This window comes from Agelaius tricolor, unplaced genomic scaffold (assembly GCF_023055355.1).
Source record: "Agelaius tricolor isolate 1412-34295 unplaced genomic scaffold, bAgeTri1.0.p SCAF_28, whole genome shotgun sequence".
Lineage (NCBI taxonomy): Eukaryota > Metazoa > Chordata > Aves > Passeriformes > Icteridae > Agelaius > Agelaius tricolor.
The window spans coordinates 3,357,564-3,378,718 of record NW_027269288.1 but is presented as its reverse complement, the minus strand read 5'-3'; the positions used below and the strand labels follow the sequence as shown (position 1 = coordinate 3,378,718).

The 21,155-nt window shown below is 44.4% G+C and overlaps 1 protein-coding gene and 1 long non-coding RNA gene across 10 annotated transcripts in view; one reads left to right on the top strand and one right to left on the bottom strand.

Annotated features, from left to right (window-relative positions):
• Window positions 1-21,155, top strand: part of SPEN (spen family transcriptional repressor) — a 66,618-nt gene that overhangs the window by 13,544 nt on the left and 31,919 nt on the right. For all 6 annotated transcript variants that reach the window (XM_071449363.1, XM_071449366.1, XM_071449365.1 and 3 more), the window contains exons 2-3: window positions 4,519-4,839; window positions 8,120-8,596. In XM_071449363.1, the coding sequence (XP_071305464.1) occupies window positions 4,519-4,839; window positions 8,120-8,596 (798 nt within the window). The remainder of the gene's footprint in view (window positions 1-4,518; window positions 4,840-8,119; window positions 8,597-21,155) is intronic.
• LOC139600848 (uncharacterized) lies at window positions 10,238-14,638 on the bottom strand. Of its 4 annotated transcripts, none has more exons than XR_011682688.1 (5): window positions 14,088-14,638; window positions 13,350-13,938; window positions 13,129-13,241; window positions 11,009-11,342; window positions 10,238-10,707 (listed from the first exon to the last, which is right to left on the bottom strand). It is a non-coding gene; the product is annotated as an uncharacterized lncRNA (long non-coding RNA). The 4 variants fall into 4 exon arrangements; XR_011682687.1 differs by having other exon boundaries at window positions 10,238-11,342; window positions 13,350-13,416; window positions 13,556-13,938; XR_011682689.1 differs by having other exon boundaries at window positions 10,238-11,342; window positions 13,350-13,596; window positions 13,907-13,938.

The window sequence follows — 21,155 nt, the reverse complement described above, 5'->3', positions numbered from 1 at the left end:
ACCTGACTGCAGTCAAAGGGAACCTGAGTGAATACAAAATGCTGGGGTGTTCTGCTGTACAGGAGCAGCTTGTCAAATCATGCTTGTAATGGGTGGTGCAGAAACACACAGAAAAAACTCCTGTGTTATTTTGGGTCCTGCAGTGTCTGTTGTATTTAGTAGTGTGTGGAATGGAGCATGGCACCAGCTTCTAAATGAAAATGGGGTGAAGTTTCTTTGGCTGGAATGTAGCTGACCTGCAGAACTCTGCAGTGATGAAGATAGCTGGGTATGAAAGGTCTTCACAAACCTGTGGGAAGCACAGCAAGAGAAACAGGAGGATACTGTGATTTAAGGTGGAATTTGGTTTATATTAAAAACAAATCTCCCTCACTTCAACCCACCTCTTCTTATCATGTATAGATCTTCCTATAAAGATCCTAATCAGTTTATAGAATATTGCGACTAAACAGTAAGGTTTGCTCACTACACAATTACTGGCTGACATTCTCATAGCCATGCTTTGTTTAGAATGATTCTGCTTGGAGCAGCAGGGACCGTGCAGGAAGAGTGTTCAGAGTGAGCAGCTGAGCTGAAATGGTTTATTAGAGCTGGAAAGCCGAGGTGCCAATCCCCGGGTAGGGAAGGCTGTAGGGTGTGGGATGACTTTGGCTGTGCCTGGGTGACACGTTGCTCCTGGGGAGGAGGAACTAGCCCGGCCCTGCATTGGCAGAGGCTGCGCCTCCCAACCTGGCTGTGCTGTCTCCTGGTTTGGGAGGAAGAGCTGAGGAGGAGGAAGGGCTGCAGAGCGAGGGAAACATGCTGAGCAGCTGTGCCAAGAGCCCAGAGACATTTCAGCTGCTTGAATATAGAGGTGCTTTGATCTACAGTGAATAAACCGATAATGCTTAAATTATGAATTCCTTTTCTTTGTCTGAAAAGCTGGATTAGCGTGGCTTTGTTCGAGCAGTGATTATTGGGCAACTTTTTCTGCAAGGGCTGCTCGATGTGTGTTTACAGCCGGGTGCTTCGGTCGTGCTGTGCTGGTGGAGGGGCTTGGTGACATAACAGCTCCCCACGTCCTTGTCTCCTCCGCTTCAGGTTGAACTGTAAACCCCGCCGAAAACACGGCCTCAGCCGCTTCTTTACAATGTGGAGCTAATGATTAATCTGCAGGAGTTGTGGACGGGAAGAGGCACTAAAAGGCCTTGTTTTCATTCCAGTCTGCGGAGTGGGAGCCGAGCGAAGGCACCTCTTTGTTTCTGTTGGGCTGGCAGCGATTGCAAAACGCAGCCTTGGGAAGGGCTGACGCACAGGTGTAGCAATACGAGGCGAAGGTTGAGAGGAACTGTTCTGCCAGCGCTACCAAAGGTCGTGGCCATGCCTCCCCTGGCCTTTTGTCCCCTCTTCCCAGCCCTCTGCCTGGACAAAGGTTGCTCCTCGGAGCACGTTCACCTCCATCTTGCCTTGCTTCGGTGTAAGGGAGCGCAGTGCTCTCGCCGCCTCTCCTCCCCCGGCCCTTCAGAAAGTGTCGTGGTTTTTTCCTTGTAACGTTTCTGTGCTGCAGTGAAGCCGTGTGGTAATGCAGCACTGCAGATCTCCCTCCTCTCCCCCTGGTCTCCTCCCGGCAGCATCTGCCAAGACAGGAGCAGCTCGGAGAGGCGCCAATGGGTGCGGCCGGGCCGGATCACTCGGCACATTGATCCTGGCGGAGGGGACCGAAGGATGTCTGCAGTCACAGGACTGAGGCAAACCTTCCTCTTCCAGCAGCTCCCCTGCAATACCCAGGGCTCTCTCCTCCTCGGGTTTCTTTCATCCCCCGCTTCTGCTCCCTTTCTCCTCCTCCTGCCTGCCTCCCTCGCTTTCAGCAAAGGCGATTGCCACAGATTATCCTCAGGGCCTGTCAAGGGTACGGGGCAGGACAGCGAGGCACAGCGTATATTTATGTATCTGGATAACGGGGGATTAACAGGCGCCGTCTCGGAGTGGAGTGATTTACCACCATGGCTGCACTGCAATACAGTAGTAGCCTCCCCCATACATTTCTTACTTAGGCTTAGGAAAAAAAAAATTAATAGCTGAAGTACACTTCTTGCAATATAAAAAATCATATTGGGAAGAGTCACAGCTTTGCTAGGCGGGTTTTGTGGTAGATGGGGACCTTATTACACTCATGTTTTGTATCCTGTCTGCTTTCTGGGCAGCATGAGCTCAGATATTTGAACAATTTAAAGGCATTCTGCTTCTTCTACAGCAAAAGAATGACAGTTCTGACTGTGTATGTATAATAACATGTACGTGTTAAGATTTCAGAATTAGGCAGTAATTGTCAAGGTGGGGAGCAGGCAGTCGTTCAGAGCCCAGCTCTGATTTCACTGGCAGGCAGTGCTGCTTGTGAGGTGGGCCATGGTGGCTGCAGTCAAAGTACAGCTAGGATTTTAGGGATATTGATACCATTATCAACAGTATCTTAATCCTGTTCCCTCCTGAACAGAGGGGGGAGACTGAGGCAATGCAGACTCACGTTGCCAGAAACTGAACGTGTAAACACAGTGAGAAAAGGAAAGCGTGTGTTCTAACCAGTCAGGTTGGGACCTACATGGTTTAGGTGTGAGGGTTGGAGTCCATCTTTATTTGTAGAGAACTGGCACTGAAACATGTTAAATCCTAACTAGGATTCCTAATTACTTTCCATATTTTTTGTCACATTCATTCATGGCACGAACATTTACTCAAATAGGCTTTTTCCTGTTTTCCTTCCCTCTCCTTCCTTTCCTGTTCCCTCTCCTGCTCTCTCTACATCTGCCACATCCAATTAGGCCATTTTTTTTCCTCACACAGATTTTATTAACCATCTCCTCTACTCTTCTGGGCTTTCTAAATCTTACTTGCAAGGCAAGATAACCAAATCCAGCTTCCAAAGAGAGCATGCTTTGAGAAGCAGCTTTCCTGCAGTTCCATTTGCCATTATTTGAAGCTTTTAATTAAATAAAATACAAAGAAACAATAAAAAAATAACCAGAGCATTACAGATTAGGAAACTCCCAAGAATTAACGCAGGGGCACAAAGGTGACAAGCTCAGCCCTGGACAGCTGAGAGGCAGGAACGTGTGTGACTGCGTCTCTTTATGCCCCACAAGGCATTTATTTTATTTTTTTCTTGGAAGATACTCTTGTTTGTGCGTACAGCCGTGTTCAGTGGAGTATAAACCAGGGAAAAAAGGGCTCTAAATCCAAACCAGGTTATATATAAGTGTAGTAGGTCAGGCTGGAATGAGAAGGCAGCAGTCAGCGAGGCAGGTTTTCAGATCGTATTTAAGGATTAGTCATCCAACAACAATGATGAAATTGTAAGGTGTAGGAAAAGCCAGGCATGAAACCAAGGCAGCTCGGGGATCTGACAGCGTGTGTGCCTCAGCCTGGTGGTTGTATTCCCTTCTCCCAGTGTGTGTGCCTGAGAACAGTTTTGCCTGCGTAAGGTCTGTTTACATCTGCCCGGCCTTGTGCTGCCTTTGTGCACAGAAATTTTTTCACAGTAATTCTTCATGGAGTTTACAAATACTTCCCGATTAGGTTTTTTATTTGTGCGTCCCTTTCCTCTCTGTTGGCACATTCAGAAATACACTTTCTGCCTTCTCTTGTCCTGGATTACCAGCTGCAGTTCAAAGCTTTTCCCTGCTTTGCTCAGAATCTTTTGGCAGAGAGAACTGAGCACCCAAACCCTGCAGTTGTTGGCTGTTAAAATGTCACTGTGCTCATCCCACCCAGCTTGTCCTTTCTACTGTGAGTGGATGTAAGTTATTTAAATATGTTTTTACATCTTGTTTCCTTGTGTACACAAACATGTTTGGGTTTATTTTTATTTTGCATAGACATTTACTCATCCATAAGTGCCAGTGTTGCAGTTACTTAACATACATTACGTAGGGTGGTGCCACATTCCCTCCGGCGTTTCTCAGCTCCTGTTGGGCAGCTGGGTCTGCAGTGGGGCTGGGAGGCTGAACCCCAGGTCTGGGGGTCCGTATGTCCTGCCAGGTGTGGAAGGAAATGGGTTTGGGATCAGGAGTGAGGATCACAGTGGAGGCTCTGGGTTAAATACAGATCGAAGTCATGGAATTGCTGTGTCAAGGTCGTTTGTCTCCTAAGAAAATTGTTGGCTGGCTGTATTTTTCCTCGTGACATGGTTTTGTTTTAATTGTGCCTCTTTAATTGTGTCAGACTAACAATGTGCAGGGTGCTCTGGTTGTGAACACCTTTCTATTTCTTCAGCTGCTGCTGCTCTGTTGCTATAAAAAGGGTGATCCCATGGTACGCTCCCCACACTTCCAGAAAGGAGTTTAAATGTAACCATGGAAAGTTTAAATGGCTTTTTTCTCTCTCCAAATGGCTTTTCCCCTCCTGATGTCTCTCAATGATTGATTTTCCTGGCACAGGGGAAGGGTGAAGGGTTGGATGTTGATTTTGCAGGAGGCAGTGTTATTAAACGTGGTCTCTTTCCACCAGCACTAACGCGTGTGCTCTGCTTTGCTTCTCTTCCAGATATGGACGTGTCGAAAGTGTCAAAATCCTCCCTAAGAGGGGGTCGGAAGGCGGAGTGGCAGCGTTTGTGGATTTTGTGGACATCAAAAGTGCCCAGAAGGCACACAACTCTGTCAACAAAATGGGAGATAGAGACCTACGGACGGATTATAATGAGCCAGGAACCATTCCCAGTGCTGCGCGGGGATTGGATGATACAGTTTCCATAGCATCTCGTAGTAGAGAGGTTTCTGGGTTCAGAGGAGGTGGTGGGGGGCCCACTTATGGCCCCCCACCATCACTTCATGCACGGGAAGGACGTTATGAGCGGAGACTTGATGGGTAAGTTCCAAGGTTTCTCTAGGCAGGTATTTTGTATTTGATATGGTGAGAAACACAAACTCGTATCTAGGGCCCCCAGATGGATTTAAAATTTTGGGAATTATCTATGTTTCCTATTTTGGGTTGGAAACGGAAGTGATTTCTATCCCAGTGGCTGGTACCTTGTGGATCCATAGAGGATGTGTCCTGCAGCTGGTTGGATATCTACCTACACTTGAAATAAGGTGGTTTTAAGATGGAAGATTTCCTTTGGCCAGCATCGATATTGGAGTTACTCTTTTCTAGAAGTAGCGATCCCATTTCTTGGATAATATTAAGGCCTTGCTGGATGTATCCCTGCTGCCAGATGGAGCTATCTTACTCTACAACATGTGGTGAAGTTCTCTGTGGAGTATCTTCGGAATACTAGAACGTAGAATTCGGTGAAAGCTTGATGCCTAGCTCTCAGTTCTCACTATACGCAGCGGGTATGTTAATTGGATTGTCACCACAAAATTCAGAGTAGACTTTAATGATGCGGCCCCTTGGATTCTACCGACAACTCTTAGCCATGGAAATAACGCTTGGATGGAGAAGACCGAAGGCAGCTTGTGATGGTTCCATTTTGGATCTACATCATTTCCAAGTTATTGGGATTATTCTTTCTGATGGTATTGGCAAAAAGAGATGACGGACATTACTAAATTTTGGAAATTATAGTTTATTTTTTTTTAAAGCTGGGATAAGAACTACTGCCTTGAATTTATTGGATGGTATACAGTCAAGACGCCAGTAGCCATGGGGAGTGGATTACTATCTAGCCTCTTAAAAAGCTCTGCTGCTCCACATTAAACATACTTTAGCTTTAAGGACGTGGTGCTAATACCCGTTTGTGGATACACCAGTGAGAAGTGACTGGGCTGGATGGTTACCAAGGCGGCCAGAGGATGCCTGCTGGCAGCAGCGTGAGGGCCCTCGGGCCTCGGGGGATCTTCTACCAGCTGCTTGATTCAGACTTAGGGCTGGAAATTAAAATTATGGATCTATTTAAGTGCCTTCTGTCTCAAGAAAGAAGTCTGGGGGTTTCAGAGTTACGGTTTCAGTCTGGGACTACTTCCGTCCAGTGGAATTTTTTTTTGTGTCTTGTCACTAAGAATTTTTTTTCTTGTTGGTTCATCTAAAATATCATTTGACACCCTTGCCCATTAAGAAGGTGGATTACCCCTGTAAGAGGGGCCAAAATTGGGGAAGTTATGTTCACAATTCTCTCCCTAGATTTAATTGGGAATATAGGTCGTGTTTCCACACTTGGAAAAGGTTGGTATGTCCTGCCCTGTGTATATTAGCCCCTCTCCTAACCCAAGTCAAACCCTCTCTTTCCACTAACTCCAGTAGCACTTAGTACTAATAGATAAATGAAGAAAGCACTGTAGCCAGTAGCTGTTCAGCTCTGCTTCCTCTGTCTGTCTTGTGTCCTTCTCATGGATAAGGATTTGTTCTTTCTGTCAGCTCTGTAGCAGTAACCTGCTAGAAAATACTGCTTTTTCTCTGACCTCATTAAATCAGCTCTCACTGATTAACACTTTGTAGGATGCTAAATGCAATCGTTTGTAAAATTGTTGATCTTGGTCCTTCAAAAGGGGGAAAAAAGAACCAAAACAGAGACACATTTCTGTGCCAGATTCTGAAAAAGCTTTCAAAATTCCATTGTTGCGAGCAAGAGGTAATGGAAATAGAAATGCAACAATGAATTTCAAGCAGATGTAGAAGATAATGACATTCTCTTGCACTGGTTAAATAGTTTTTTATATATCATTTGAGAGAAAAAAATGCAGGCAAGATGTGAGAGAGCCCTAGAGAAAGCTTGATATGAGTTACAATTTAACAACAGAGTGAATATATTGAGAGGATTAAGGATCTAGTGATTCATTGGAGAAGGAATGGAAGGAACTTCCTGAGATGCTAATCACAAAAAGATTCAAATCCCATTTTCAGTTTATAAAAGATCCCTGAAATATTTCTGCCATTCGAACTAGAGCTGTGACGCAGGAGAGGAGGAGGAGGCACAAGGCAGAATTGGGTTATCAGGATTCAGGAGACTGAAGTGACTCATAACACATTCTAAAGGAAGAATCTGAGAGAGAAGGCTGAAAAAAAAGGTTGAAATGTCCTTTGTAAGATGGATAATTAATTTTTAAATTAATTTTGGCTACCCTGACATATTTAGAATTTTAGAAGTATTTTTTAAATGTTCAAAGTAACCATTCTGAATCTTCCATTTTGTAGATGTAACTAAGATGTACCATCTTGGTACTTGTTTAAATTGGAATACTCAACTATTTGTAGTGTTCCTTTATCTGTCAATCTCTTTATTTGAGAGATCACACTAACTCAGGACATCATTGAGCCTTTCTCAATTTAAAATGTTCAAAACACTGAAATGAACTGGACTGTAGCTGCTGGAAAGCAGCAGCTTGTGCAGATAGAAATTCTGTGATTATAGCAGTCCAAACAAAAACACTGCCTAAAAATTGGATTCCCAGTCCATGTGTAGGGTCTTAGTATGTTCTGGGGACTTGCATCCTTGCAGTTCCAGCATTACTAATGGAGATGTTTCTTTAGTCCATAACTTTTACAATGAATGATTGTAGCAATCTGGTCAAAGCAAAAATTCCCTCTAAGAGGGTAAAATATTTTAGAGCAGCAACAAGAAACCCCCTAATTTTCTGGGAAATCTCTATGGGTTATGCCACCCCTTTTGAAAGCAGCTTCTTATCTATGGGTCATGCTTTGCATGGAGGCTTTCATGGCTACAGCCCAATTTGTGATACCATTTTTGCAGAAGGATAATTACAAGAGCTCCAGTAATTACCCAATTTTGGAAAATAATTTTTTTGAAGCTCTTAAGCAAAAATGGAGAGAAAAAGGAGAAGTTAATGATGATGTCCACAACCATGAAGTTTTTCTTGTTTACAGAATTTAAAAGAAAAAGAACATTTGAAATGAGGATTGTGCATGAGAAAGCAGAATTTTTTTTCCTGTGAAGGCAAGTTGCTGGTCATGAAAGCCCCATATTGTGATTAAACCAAAATGATTGCTCAGCTTGATTGTATACAAATATAACTTTGGAGTCAAGTAAAATGTTTCGAAGTTTGTCATTGTTTGCTTGATAGGTTATTGCTGGTTAGTAGAGAAGCAGTCGCAACAATAAGTCGAGTGCTGCCATGAATGTTTGCATGATTTGCTTCTGGTCGTGCCTGCCCCTTTCTGATGCGATATTTTTCCCCCTTCCCAAATGCAGGGCTTCAGATAACAGGGAGCGTGCTTATGAACATAGTGCCTATGGACACCATGAGCGGGGGACGGGCGGATTTGATCGGACGAGACATTACGATCAGGATTACTATAGAGACCCTCGGGAGCGGACCTTACAACACGGGCTCTATTACACTTCTCGGAGCCGAAGTCCAAACCGCTTTGACGCTCACGACCCCCGATACGAACCTAGGGCCCGGGAGCAGTTTACATTGCCCAGTGTGGTACACAGGGATATCTACAGGGATGACATTACACGGGAGGTACGAGGCAGAAGGCCGGAGCGGAACTACCAGCACAGCCGGAGCCGCTCGCCGCACTCGTCGCAGTCCAGGACGCAATCCCCGCAGCGCCTGGCCAGCCAGGCCGCCCGGCCCGCCCGCTCCCCCAGCGGCAGCGGCTCCCGGAGCAGATCCTCCAGCAGCGACTCCCTCAGCAGCAGCAGCAGTACCAGCAGCGACAGGTAGGTCCCTGTGCCGTGGGCTGTGCGGGTGCTCTGCTGGCGTGTGAGCGTGAGGAGTTGTTCCATGGCAGAGCTTTGGTCGCTGAGGTAGAAGTGAAGTGCGGTGAAATGTCAAAAGGCTCAGTTGGCACTGAGGGTTCCAAGGGCAGTGCTCGTGCTGTTTGTTGTTTTCTGTGGTGGATCCATGGATCCAAGAACCAAAATAGAGACACATTTCTGTGCCAGATTCTGAAAAAGCTTTCAAAATTCCATTGTTGCGAGCGAGAGGTAATGGAAATAGAAATGCAACAATGAATTTCAAGCAGATGTAGAAGATAATGACATTCTCTTGCACTGGTTAAATAGTTTTTTATATATCATTTGAGAGAAAAACATGCAGGCATGGTGGATCCATGGTGCATCTGTAAGATGGTGGCTGGGCAGAGCAGGGATGTACAGACACAACACCTCGCTGCCTGTGTGTCTGGAGAATGCAGTGTGTGCAGAACTTATTTCCTTCAGTGAGAAAAAAAGCAAATTTTAAGGTCAGCTACTTTTTACAGACCACACTTCAATATACTTTGGGAAATGATGAGTGGTATTGTTCTGTTTCTTCTTGTTCACTGACACTGCTGACATTCACAAGGTTGATTTGTCGCCTTCCCATTTCTCGCCCTGCTGCCTCACAGCAAAATTTGTAGACTTGGAAGAATTAAAAGAAAATAATCCAAGTTTGCAATTCCTGGGGATGCGTTTCCTTGGTTCTGCAATAACTCTGTATTTGCATGGCTTTCCAAAAAACCTATGGGGGAGAAAAGAAGGTGTTAGAAAATCACTGATTTCTTCTAATAATTTTAAAATTCATGTTGAAGTGCCTCTCTGATATTTGGCTTTTTAAGAGCGAATTCACCCTAAGAGTGGAAGCCACAAAGCTACGGTTGCACCCATAAATATTTTATGCTCTTTGGCGAAGAGCTCTGCTACTTAGGAGGGTTTGCAGAGTTGGCAGCGTTTCCTTTGCATACCAGGTCTTTTCTAAAACTGAAAATATTCATTAAGTAAATAAGTGTATCAGTAGAGTGTTCGATTTCGCAAACGCCTGACAGGACAAGGGGGAATGGTTCCCACTGCCAGAGGACAGCGTTAGCTGGGATATGGGGAAGGAATTCCTCCCTGGCAGGGTGGGCAGGCCCTGGCACAGGTGCCCAGAGCAGCTGGGGCTGCCCCTGGATCCCTGGAGGTGCCCAAGGCCAGGCTGGACAGGGCTGGGAGCAGCTGGGACAGGGGAAGGTGTCCCTGCCATGGCAGGGGGTGGAATTAGGTGAACTTTAAGGTCCCTTCCAACCTTGTCTAGGGTTCTGTGTTTATCACTGTGAATGGAATTTTACCACTGTCAGAACTCTCTGACCAAGGGGATTATTTTCACAAAGTCTTACCTTGAATGTTGAACCTTCTGGAAGGGTGAGATGGGCTGACACCCACGGAGGGCCTACAGAAGATGAGGAAATCAGTGTCTCCTCTTCTGATTGCCCCACCCCCTCATGTCTAAAGAATCATGCAAGGATTTATTTACCTTTAATTATTGTTTTCTCCTCTTGGATTTAGAAATCCAGGTCCTGTCTCAGCTGGAGAGCAGGTGAATATTTAAGACAACTTTTAGGCTGTTTTTAAGCACTTGTTTATTTCCAACACCTCTCTCAATGAGAGCTTAATGCTCGAATAAAGACAATCCTTTGACAAAGATTTTTCACACTTATTACATCTCAGAAAAATCTATGAGACTTCCAGAGGTTCTCAAAAAAATCCTAGAGAAAATGGATTGAAAGGAGGGCTGGTTGCATTTAAGGTTTAAAAAAAATCTCAAGAAGGGGAAGAAGAAAAAATTTTTACTGGTGCTTCTCTGCTCCTTGTGGAATGAGAAAAGCGTCCAAGAAACTCGTAATATTTATAAAATGTCATTGTTGGGATGTCGAGGCAGGATGAAATCCTGTTCTGAATTTGAGAGGACTAAATATGATCCCACTGGAACCAAGTTTTAAGATTTAATGAGAAGAAAAGCAGCGTCTGCTGTGCTTGAGCATTTCATTTTCTTGGCAATTTCTAGTTGTAGTAATGGAAAAGTAGATGATACTCTGGGAGGAAATAAAACATTTTTTTCTTATTAATACAATAAAATCAAACTCAGTCGAGCAAGTAATAGAATCTGGTGGATTGTATATTTAATTTTGAAGGATCAGAAAAGAGTTTTACATGTTTCTTAGCAATCAGTTAGATAATAATAAACATTTAACCCTCTCTTTACTTTGGGAAGCAAAACCCCACCTGGCCTTGAAGTCTTTCAAAGCACAAATGTTTAATTTTCAACACAGTTGAAATTTAGCCATGTAAATATTAAGCTCCTCATACACTGTTGGTGAGCAAAAGCAGCCTCACCCCCTTTTCTCTGGTTTGGTGCTCCCACTTGCTGTGTGATAGGTCCAGTTTCTTTTGTCTGGAGAATAATTATTGCCTGCAGTTTCCATGGTCTCGAGGATTGCAGCAAGCCAGAGATTCTCTTATGGTTTTTTAATAAATGGAAATGGCCAATTTTGAGGGGCCATGGTATTATTAAGGTCTTTATGACACTGCATTCTTCTGAAATGTAAGAATTTGGTGACTGAAGTGTGGTCCTGTTGGTCTCAGCTGGCAGAGCTGTGTTCCTGCCCTGGGGGGTGTTTGGGGCACACTGTGGGTGTTCAGCACTGCTGGGAACTTTGTCCTTCCGGAGCTGTGAAAAAGCACAAAGGTGCTGAAGGAGAAGTCTGGGTTTCCTTGCTTGTGGTTTTCAAGAATTGTGTGAAGTTCATAACAATGATTAAATGGAGCTGATTTTTCCTTGACAATACTGAAGAAACACTGCTTGCTTAAAAATTAAAAAAACAACCCAAAAAGCCTTTATCTTGTCAGGGGTTCAGAGTTTGTTGTGTTGGATTGCCACTGAACTTTGCTTCAAATTGCTGTTTGGAGGCCTTTGCAGGTAATGGTGTTGCAGGGAGTAATTTAGAAACTAAAACCAGAAAGAACACATTAAAAATACCCAGTATTCTCTGAAGCCAGGCTTTATTTGGGGTGTTTTGTGGCCTCTCAGAAGTTGCCTGCTGAGGTGAGGAAGCTGGTGGATGTGGATGGTTCCTGCGTGGATTTGAGGAGGAATTTGTGTTTTGAAGTCTTCTTAGTGTAAGATTGCTCATTCCCCACCTATGTAGTGGAAAAGGGTTGGTGGAATTTTTTTATCACCTTGAAAGAATAAAAAAGCCCTTGAAAATGATAATTTGCCACCACCAGAAGCTTCATTGTCTCCATTCTGGTGATTCAGACACACACCACAAATGATACATTAGCAAACATATTTTCTGTACTGTGTCATGGAAGAGGCTGGCTCTGGATGGAAGCTGGGTGATCCCATAGGAAGCAAACAAGATTTTGTTTGTGCCCTGCCCAGCCTCCTGGAAACATCCTCCCTGCTTTTAGGTTTTTTCTTTTGTAGCAAAAGCTCTTTTCTAGGCTGCTTGTTGAGGTGCTCTAATGCACTAAAAATAATTTCTGGGCTTTTTGATTCAGTTTTGTAACGTCAGATGGCCTGACACGTCTCTTGCTGCTCCATGTGTTAGTGATTATTCTTAAAGCTTTGCTGCAGCAGTGCTGAACCACCCAGTGCTGAGAGCAGAGCATTTCACTCCTAAAAATTGTTGGGATGGGGTTCAAATTCATTTACAAAAACCCAGGCAGAAGTGTTTGATTTCCTGTAGGTGATGTTCAGGCTGTGAAAGCCTGAACACCCCACGTGTTCCATCTGCAGATAAGCGACCTGAGGTTTCCCTTGGCCTTTAATTTATTTTTTAAGAGTGTTTATTCAGTTGTCTGATGTGGAGGATGCTGGGGGATTTACCAGTTAAATGAATAATTTCCTATAATGTGTAATGTAGTTGCCTTTAATTTATTTTTAAGAGTGTTTGTTTGGTTGTCTCATATCCAGGATGCTGGAGTTGGATGAATAATTACTTAGATGACTATTTCTCTATAGCTTGTAATATGAAATAGATATTGGGAAATTAAAAGAGCATTTTCAGCTTAGATACAACACTGGTTTTATATTCACCAAGATCTATGTGAGCACAGTTATTCCAGTCTTCCTGAAATCAAGAAACAGGAAGAAGTTGCACTTAGAGATATTTGAAAAGGGAATTTTTTTTTGTAATTCTGATAGCTGTATTTAAAGTTCTCGTGACAAGTGGGCAAGGCAGAAGGTAATTAGAGATTGGTTTTAATTTTAGATTTCTCTGTGATGAAATTCTTTCTGGAGCAAGGAATTACCATTGGAATGGAATATGTGTGTGTCTTAATATTGAAATAAACTGATGAAAAATACTGCCAAGAGAATTTTAATCATGGGAAAAACAGGCTCCCTGAAACCTCCTGTGTATTTTATTTAGTCAGGGACTTTCCTACCCTGTTTCAACAACTGAAGTGAAAGTAGAAAAAAGTGAGTTTTAGTTTCATTACATAATGCAAACCTTTCTCTACCATTGTCTTCATCTCCTCCTTCCAGTGTCGTTTGCTGCCAGAAGTGATGAATCAGTGATTTAGCTGGGATTTGGGATTTTGAGTGGGTTTGGAGATGCCTGTGCTGAGGACAGATGAAAAATCAGGAACAATGGGGTTAAATGTAGCTGTTTAGTCTTTATTGAAGCCTCTGTGAGATGGCTTTTGTCGAGGTTAAATAATTCTTACATACATTTGGTACTATAGAGATGAGCTGAAAAATTTTAATCTCTTCTGGTAGAACGACAGGGTTGAGCAGGCTCGTGTTTGTATGGGAAAAGAATTAGGTTAAGATTTATAAAAGAAAATTAAAGAATTTCTTAGAGTAGGAGGCCTTTTCCATTGCACAAAGGCAACAGTAAATCCTGTCAAGAGTCAGGTGAAACACCTCATCCTTACCTTTTGTTCACATAAACCCATATGCTGCTTTAATGTTCTCTCTGCGTGGCAAAATGTGAATTAGGGAAAGGAAAATTTAGAAAAAAATCCACCTCAGATACTCGCAGGTTTTTGTTAACAACTGTCGAGCGTTTTCACTTTGTTCTTCCTTGTGTTTCTGCTCGTGTCAGCCTGCGCTGCTGCTCAGCTAAATATAACCGAGACCATCCTTTAAACGTGGCTTTTTTTACCCTTGGGACTGTATCGGGTTTCTTGAGATTGAGCACAGGCAGAACGTTTTCAGATGGCTTTGGAGAGATTATAATACAGAAAGCAAACCTTTATACTCGAGATATGCCGAAAAAGACGTACCTGTGCATGTGTAACCACATAAATAGATCCTTCTGTGGAAAAAAAAAAAAACAAACGTGTGATACATCAAAGTTCTCCTCACGGATGGTGAAGAAATGGTGCCTCGGCGCCCTTGGCAGGGAGCGGCCGCAGCCCGCTTGTCCCTCAGCCTCTCGCCCCAGCTGCTGACAGCCCGCATTACCTTAGCCCTGGACTCGGCAATAATCTATGAAAAATGTGCGTTGCATAATAAGATTTTTATCTCGCTCCGAAAACCCCGCCGCTTTCTCTCGCCTCACAGCCGGCGGAGCGCGCCCGCCGCTGTAATGGCGGCGCGGCCGCAGAGTCGCCTCACCCGGTTGTTTCAGGGGGGCGGGGAGAGCGGGTGTTTCTGAGGGAGAAGCGGGTGTTTTGTGGGGGGAGAGCGGGTGTTTCTGCAGGAAAAGCGGGTGTTGCTGCAGGAAAAGCGGGTGTTGCTGCAGGAATAAGCGGGGGTTCGCCGCCGTGGTGCCCCGGCGGGCGGGGGGCGGTTGTTTGCGCTGAGAACCGGTCTGAGCCGGCGGGAGCCGGCCGGGGCTGCCGCGCCGCCCCCGGGGCGGGGCCGCCCGAGCCCCGCGGAAAAACACCGCCATTGCCACAAAAAAAAGCCTTTTAAATTAAAAAAAAAAATATAGAATCCCTCCCCCACCTTATCACTGGAGCGGCTCTCGCTCCTGCGTGAAGGTTTTCCCCTCACACAGCGCAGAGAAATGAAGTAGCAGCGGCTGTGTCAGAGCCGGCTCTGAGGCGGGAGAACCACCCTCTTTCCCTCTCAACCTATTTTAGGTTGTTTATTTATTTGTTTTATACCTTAAATGCTCTGCTCGCTCTAGAAGTTAAGCACTGTTTTCCTCGCTGGAGGATACAGCCCCAAAAATCCCCCAAAAGGGCGATTTTGAAGCCTGCCCCAACATCCTAATGCCACCTCTGCCGTGATTTGACACAATTTCAAAATTAAATAGAAATTCTATCTTTGTTGGCCCCTCTGGGAGAACCTACCCCCACCTCCCCCCCCTTACATATAAACAGACAATAAAATACTTTAAAACGTTATAACTAAGAGGGGGTTTAATTTCTTTTTTATTTAGTATTTAATTTTCTTGGCATGAGCTGCCCAAAAAGAGTGGACATTTGGCTGCAATTAATACCCCCACCACTGCTGCACTCCCAGTAATAGTTGGTAATTGCTGGCTCTAAGTGAAAAGCAATTAAGCCTCTTCCTAAATGTGCAGAAGTAGGTGTTTATCTAAATCTGGGCTGTCAGCCTTTGTTTCTCTGTCAGGGCCCAGAAGCTCAACTGCTGCTTTCTCAAAGTGCATTTGATTCTTTACAGGCAGAGGAAAAAAAAAACCACCTTTTTTCAAGTTAATTTCAGGAAAGGAGTCTTAAAAATATATCATGTTGTGGATGGGTGAAGTGGAAATTGCCCTAGAAAAATATTTCTGTTTTATTACTATGATAACTGTTTTGATGATTTCAAACAACTTCATTGTTGTTAAAGACATTATTATTATTTCAATGCTTTAAAGGTTTCTTGCAATGAGATCAGAATCTTTGATGGAGAGTATGAGGATTTGTGGCAGCTGATTCTAGACCCTCCAGTGAACTTGCTTTTTCCTCAGCTGGGGGAGAAAGATCTGGGTCTATGGAAGGATGTGTATTATAAATGATATTTTTAAGTCACCCCTGGACAGCTGTAGGTCTGCGGGAGCCAGTGTCTGGTGTGAGAATTTGCAATTTCATGTCTTCTTAACCTCCTTATTTAGGAATAGTGGGAAAAACCTGAGCTATGTGGACAGCACTGTTCCCACCAGTGTTGTGGGAGACTTTGGGCTGTTCCTTAAGTCCATGGGAGCTGCTAAAAATTGCTGTTTTCCCAAAGGTCAGGTGCTGTTGGATTGGGTTTGACTTTGGGGTTGTGCGTGTGCGTATTAACAAAATGGTCACTTCTAATTGCATTTTTAAGGCTTTGATTTCCTTCCAAGTATTTTGCTTAATCATCTTGAGTAGGCTGAGGGAAGGAAAGAATTAGCTGAGGTCAGGGAAGTTGAAGCTGCCCGTGTTACTGCTCAGAAGCCAGGCTTAGTCTGAGGGATCCTGGAGGCAGGAAGAGAAATGTGTTCCCTTCCTGCTGCACGCTGGGGGAGCAAGGGGAAACCAGCCCCGAGAAAGCCAAGGAAAACAGGGAAACGTGTGGTGCCGTGGGCTGTGGTGGCTGCCTCCCTCTGCATGAGCAGTCCAGATTCGCCTTTCCTTGGGAGACACACAGCTCGGATGTGAATCATGGCTAAAATAGATTAGAGGATCGCAGCCTGGAAGTGCTTATCTGCAGCGGTGATGGAGACACAGGCACCAGAGCTGGGGGGGAGCATCATTCCCATCACACAGACCTTGGGAATAAAGGGCAGTTTAATAATTTCTGATGAATATTCACATGGAGGGATGAATAGCAGAAGAGGAAGGCTGTATTGAACGCTTCTTGAAAAAATAGCAGTCATTACAGTGATCAAACAAAAAATCCAGCCACTGCCTGGGCTCAGCCATACGTGTTCCAGTTAAAGCCTAGACACCACCTCCCTTCGAACTTGCAAATACAGTGATTTGTTGGTTTTGTTTTGGGGTTTTTTTTCCCCAAAGAGGATGTTTCTGGCTCTGCCAGAGGCGTGGATGCAGAAGGAGAACCTTCCCTGTAAAACCTGAGGGCTGGGAGAACAGGTCTCCTCCAGGCGTAGCGATGCGACTTGGGCGTTAACTTTACAAACAATCTCGGGTGGAACATGCTGTACTTCAATAAAGTCACAGGATGGGAATTAATAGTAAATAAGCCTTATTGGGGAAAAAATAAAAAATAGTATCATCCCCTAATCTTTGCCCATTGAATTAACTGTGTACCTGATGCGCTTAGCTTTGCCCTCATCATCCCAGAGTCTGGCTGTGACGCTTTGAGTGCTGAAACCACTAATGATGGCATCAAGGGTTTAAGTGCAAAAGCTTCTTAGCAGCAGATTAGGGATCCCTCTGCAGATCCTTGTGGTCAGCTCCTAATGCTGCTCAGAGAGGAGAAGTCAGCGTGGCTCTTGAGTGGAAAATCACAGGCTCGGGAGAGAGGTGAGGGCTTCAATGTGTTCTGTAGAGGAGAAAAAATTTATATGTGTTGGGGTGTGGTCCAAATTTTGTTTAAATCTTGAAGGGAAGCTGAGTTTCCAAAAGGAGGAGCAGGGAGACATGCACTGTGTAGATGCCGTGTGAATAAGGTCTTTGCATGAATATTCATTAAGTGCCTAATATAAGAATAAAAATAGCTTTGGCATTAAGAAACTGGACTTCTCTGTGATCCTTCCTCGCAAGTGGCCCATAACAAAGGTAGGGGACCTGTTCCTTTGTTTCCTGGTCCTTCCAGCCATGAGTGCACTCTGCTGTCTGGAGAAGCGAGACGTGGAGCCTTTTAATTCCTTCTCTTTGAGAAATGTCTGGGCTTCAGTGCTCAGTTGCTTTATTTAGCTCAAAGCGATGGTTTTGGCTAGAAGACACTTGGAAATCCAGGATGGCCGGAAAAGTACCTCTTAGAAAATCCTTTCTACAAGAGGGAAGTAGTTTTCAGGCCTGTATCCTCATTTCTTCCATGGTTGTGGGGTGTTCTCTGCAGATGTCCAGAAATCATTGGTTTTATATCTGGGCAAAAATAAGAGAACCTCATAAAACAGTTTAAAAATCAAAAATAATTGAAACACATCTCCAGCAGATCCCAGCTCTAAGGGCATTCACGTATTTATTATCTTTCATCCATTTGAGAGCTTTTCTGGTGTGATAACACATGAAAGAAAGGCACTGTTCTCCTCCTGAAAGTGAATTCCCAAGAATGCCCAGCCCCAGGTCCCTGTGGACAGACAGTGCCGGGCTGGGCAGAGTGAGGTGCAGAGTGTCCTACTTACCGTGGCTGCTACAGGTCTGACCTCCTTGGATCATCTGACACCTCGTTGGGTAAGAGGTTGCTGCAAGATCTCAAACCCTCAAATTATGTAAGATTTACACACTTGCTTTGAAGTTGGTCCCTCCCTTCCATGTTTGTTTACTGGCTGATGTGTCCTGTTGGATTGTGAAGGATGAATAGTCACAGAAAGGAGGCTGTCGGGTTAGTACAGATTTTCTGTTCCTCTTTGTTTTCTGAACGCGCTTGGAGCTGTGCTTACCCCGGTTCCGGAGTCTGGGAATACGCCGAGGACGTCCTGCGCCACTCACGGCTTTGCTGGGTGAAATTTTCAATTTGTTTGTTTCTGAGATGGAGAGAGGGAGGAGAAAGGCTCATTGTGTTGCTAGAGGAGAAACAGAGATGGTATCTAACAGCTGTCTCAGGAGTTGATGTTGGGCTTGCTTTTTAATACGCAGTTTATCTCGAACTTTGAGAAATCACATGGAAAATGGTAAGGTGCTTAATTACCCTGTACGTGTGGCTGCTATGGTTTGGGGGTTTGAAAGCACTGGCTCCCATAAAGGAAGCTCACAGGCTTTGCCTGTGGGAGTCCCTCAGAGGACTTTTCTTCCATGCTGTGCCCTCGCAGTGCCAGCGGGATTGCCTCGCGCTGCTCCTCCTTCCCCAGCTGCTGCCATGCCGGGTGGAGGCCGGGGCTGTACGCGGTCCAGGGAGGTGTAAGGCATTTCCCTCTGGATTCCACCCTACTTTTGGATTTTTTCTCGCAAATTAAGTTCTCACCCGTGCTTTGTGATCCCTGGTGAGTGCGGTGGAACCGGCCCAGGCTTCTGGGAAAGAGAATCCCTGGACTTCTGACCATGTGTGGAGATGTAATCGCTAAATCCTAACAAATTCCATGGAATTAAGTTACAGCAAGGTGCTTTCTCAGAAGTTACTCTGAAGTGACAAACACTGTCATATGATCCGGGTTTTGCTGGGTTGGTTTGGAGTTGTTTTTCTCTTAAATTTGCTCTTTAAGCCTGGCATTACTCTCCATAGTTGATCAACAAAGTAAAATCACATTCTCTCCCCCAACCTACTGCAGATCCACAATAGGTGCTGTGGCACTTTACCTATTTCATACAGACATTTTCTTTTTGGTTTTATTTTCATTACTTCAGTGTTTTCTACCCATGTGAAAGCTCACAAAAACTTCTACTTTTAGTTGTATTTTTATTTGCATGTGGGCAGCAAAATGAAGTAATTCCCAAATATAGTCCTAGCCAAGAGATCCATCTGTTCCCTGCATTTTTAAATGGCAAATTAATCCTTAGCATAGAACTCATCAAATGTCTTCTCTCTATAATTTATGCTGCCTGAGATCACAGAAATGACTTTTTTTTTTTTTTTTCCCAGGCCTTCCATTTTAAATAGTCCTTTACTCCAGAACAGCAGCTCCCATTCTGGTTTTACAGAGCTCTCCTGTGATTCCTTCAGTCTCTGTTGTTGGTCTAAAAGGGGGCATTAAAAAAAAAGAGCCTCCAAAATTATTCTTCCCTTCATCTCTTTGGTGTTTCTTTGAAAGGCTGTTGAAGATTCTATTAGAATCTTAGATCAGAAGGAGTATTTTATGATTCTAAGATGTAAGGGAATAGAAATTCTCTTTGAAAAACACCCTTGATAAATGGATTTATTTTGAATGGAGAGCTAGGGTTGCCCTGTCCATTTCCATTTGGATTTCTCTCTTTGGACAATAGTGACCATTTTTAGAAGTACTAAACTTCCATGGCATTATCTGCCATAAAGGGAATTTCTATATTAAGCTTTGCATGTTCCCAAATTTACTTAAGCGGCATTGTAGCTCAGCTGTGTATCTTGGCATGCCTTCCATTGCAGCTCCCATCCCAGGAACAATTCTGTTTATAGGAGAGGATGCACCATTTCAAAACTGCTCCAAATCAGGATTTTCAACAAATGGTGTTTTGTGTATTGCTAAAAAAACCCCCTGCCTTGGGTTGGGAGGAGGCAGTGCATGCAAATAGTGCCTGGCTTGGTTTTTTTAAGGCAAGGTGTGATGCTTTTCTAAAACATGAAGACAGAATTAATTCTATGGGGCTGCTTGCCGTGATCTTCTGGCAGCTTTATGTTAAAAAGTAACTGCAGTAACCTAGAGGTGAATCAGTGCTGGGGTTTTTTTTGTTCTAGCATATGTCTGAAAAAGGCTTTTCTTCTGAAAGATGCCCAGTGCTCAACACTTAGTCAATGCCAAATGGTTTTAAAATTGTACTTAGAAGTGTTTATTCCCAGGAATTCATTTGACAGGGCTCTTAAGGCAAAAGAGGTTACATTTTGCTCCTTGAGTAAATGTGTAGTAGCCTACTTGGATGCAGTGGTGGTTGCATTTTCAATGGCATTTGACTCTCCTGGCTCTTAGGCAGCACTTGGAGTAGAGTTTGGTGTTTTTTCCTAGGATGCTGAGTAGGTCCCTTCATGAAAGCAGTGCTGTTGTTGAGGAAACTGCCTTTAAATATTGGGCTTGATGATTATGGAGCTCTCTTCCAGCTTGAATGATTCTGTGCTGCTTTCTTGGTATTTTGAAAATTCTTGGCCACCCGTGAGCCTGGAGATCAAATTCCTCAGGCAGTTCCCTGTGTGATTCATGGAATGACCTTGGGCAAAGCCTTGGCCTCTTCATACCTTCCTTTTCCATCTGCAGTGGATGTTAAGACAGCCTCCCATGAACCTGGTACTAAAATACAGCTTTTGTCCAAAGATCTCACGTGCTCTGAAGTGTCAGTTACAAAATACTAATTTAGATCATCAGCAGATAGGTGGCAAAAGCTCTTCCCTTTAACACAATGACTCTGGTTTTGGCCAACTTTTGCCTGATCCATGCCTGGAGCAGCAGCACTTCCTCAGGCATGTGCTGGCATTGCTTGGAATAATTTGGAGCGTGGCTGGAGGAGGTGGCAGTTCTGGGTGGCTGCAGCAGGACTTCTCACGAGGGACCTTGACCCAGGGCTTCACTCTGTGAAGGTGATGTGAAACAGAGGCTCATCCTGCTCACCCATTCTCACACCCACCGTCTTTCTTCCCTCTTTGCATCAGTGGAAGTTTAATTGTGGGAAAGCAGAGCTGAAGAGCTGCTTTGTACTTCACCCTCAAGGCCTCGATGACTTTTATCTTTCCCAGCGCCGAGCTCCGTCACCGTGGCCGTTTGCTGAGAAAGCATTTCCTTCAGCTTCCCAGGGCTTCTTTTGGAGCATGAGCAATCCCACTGTTCCCAGGGAGCATCCATGGTTCAAAGAGGCATTGGCTGGG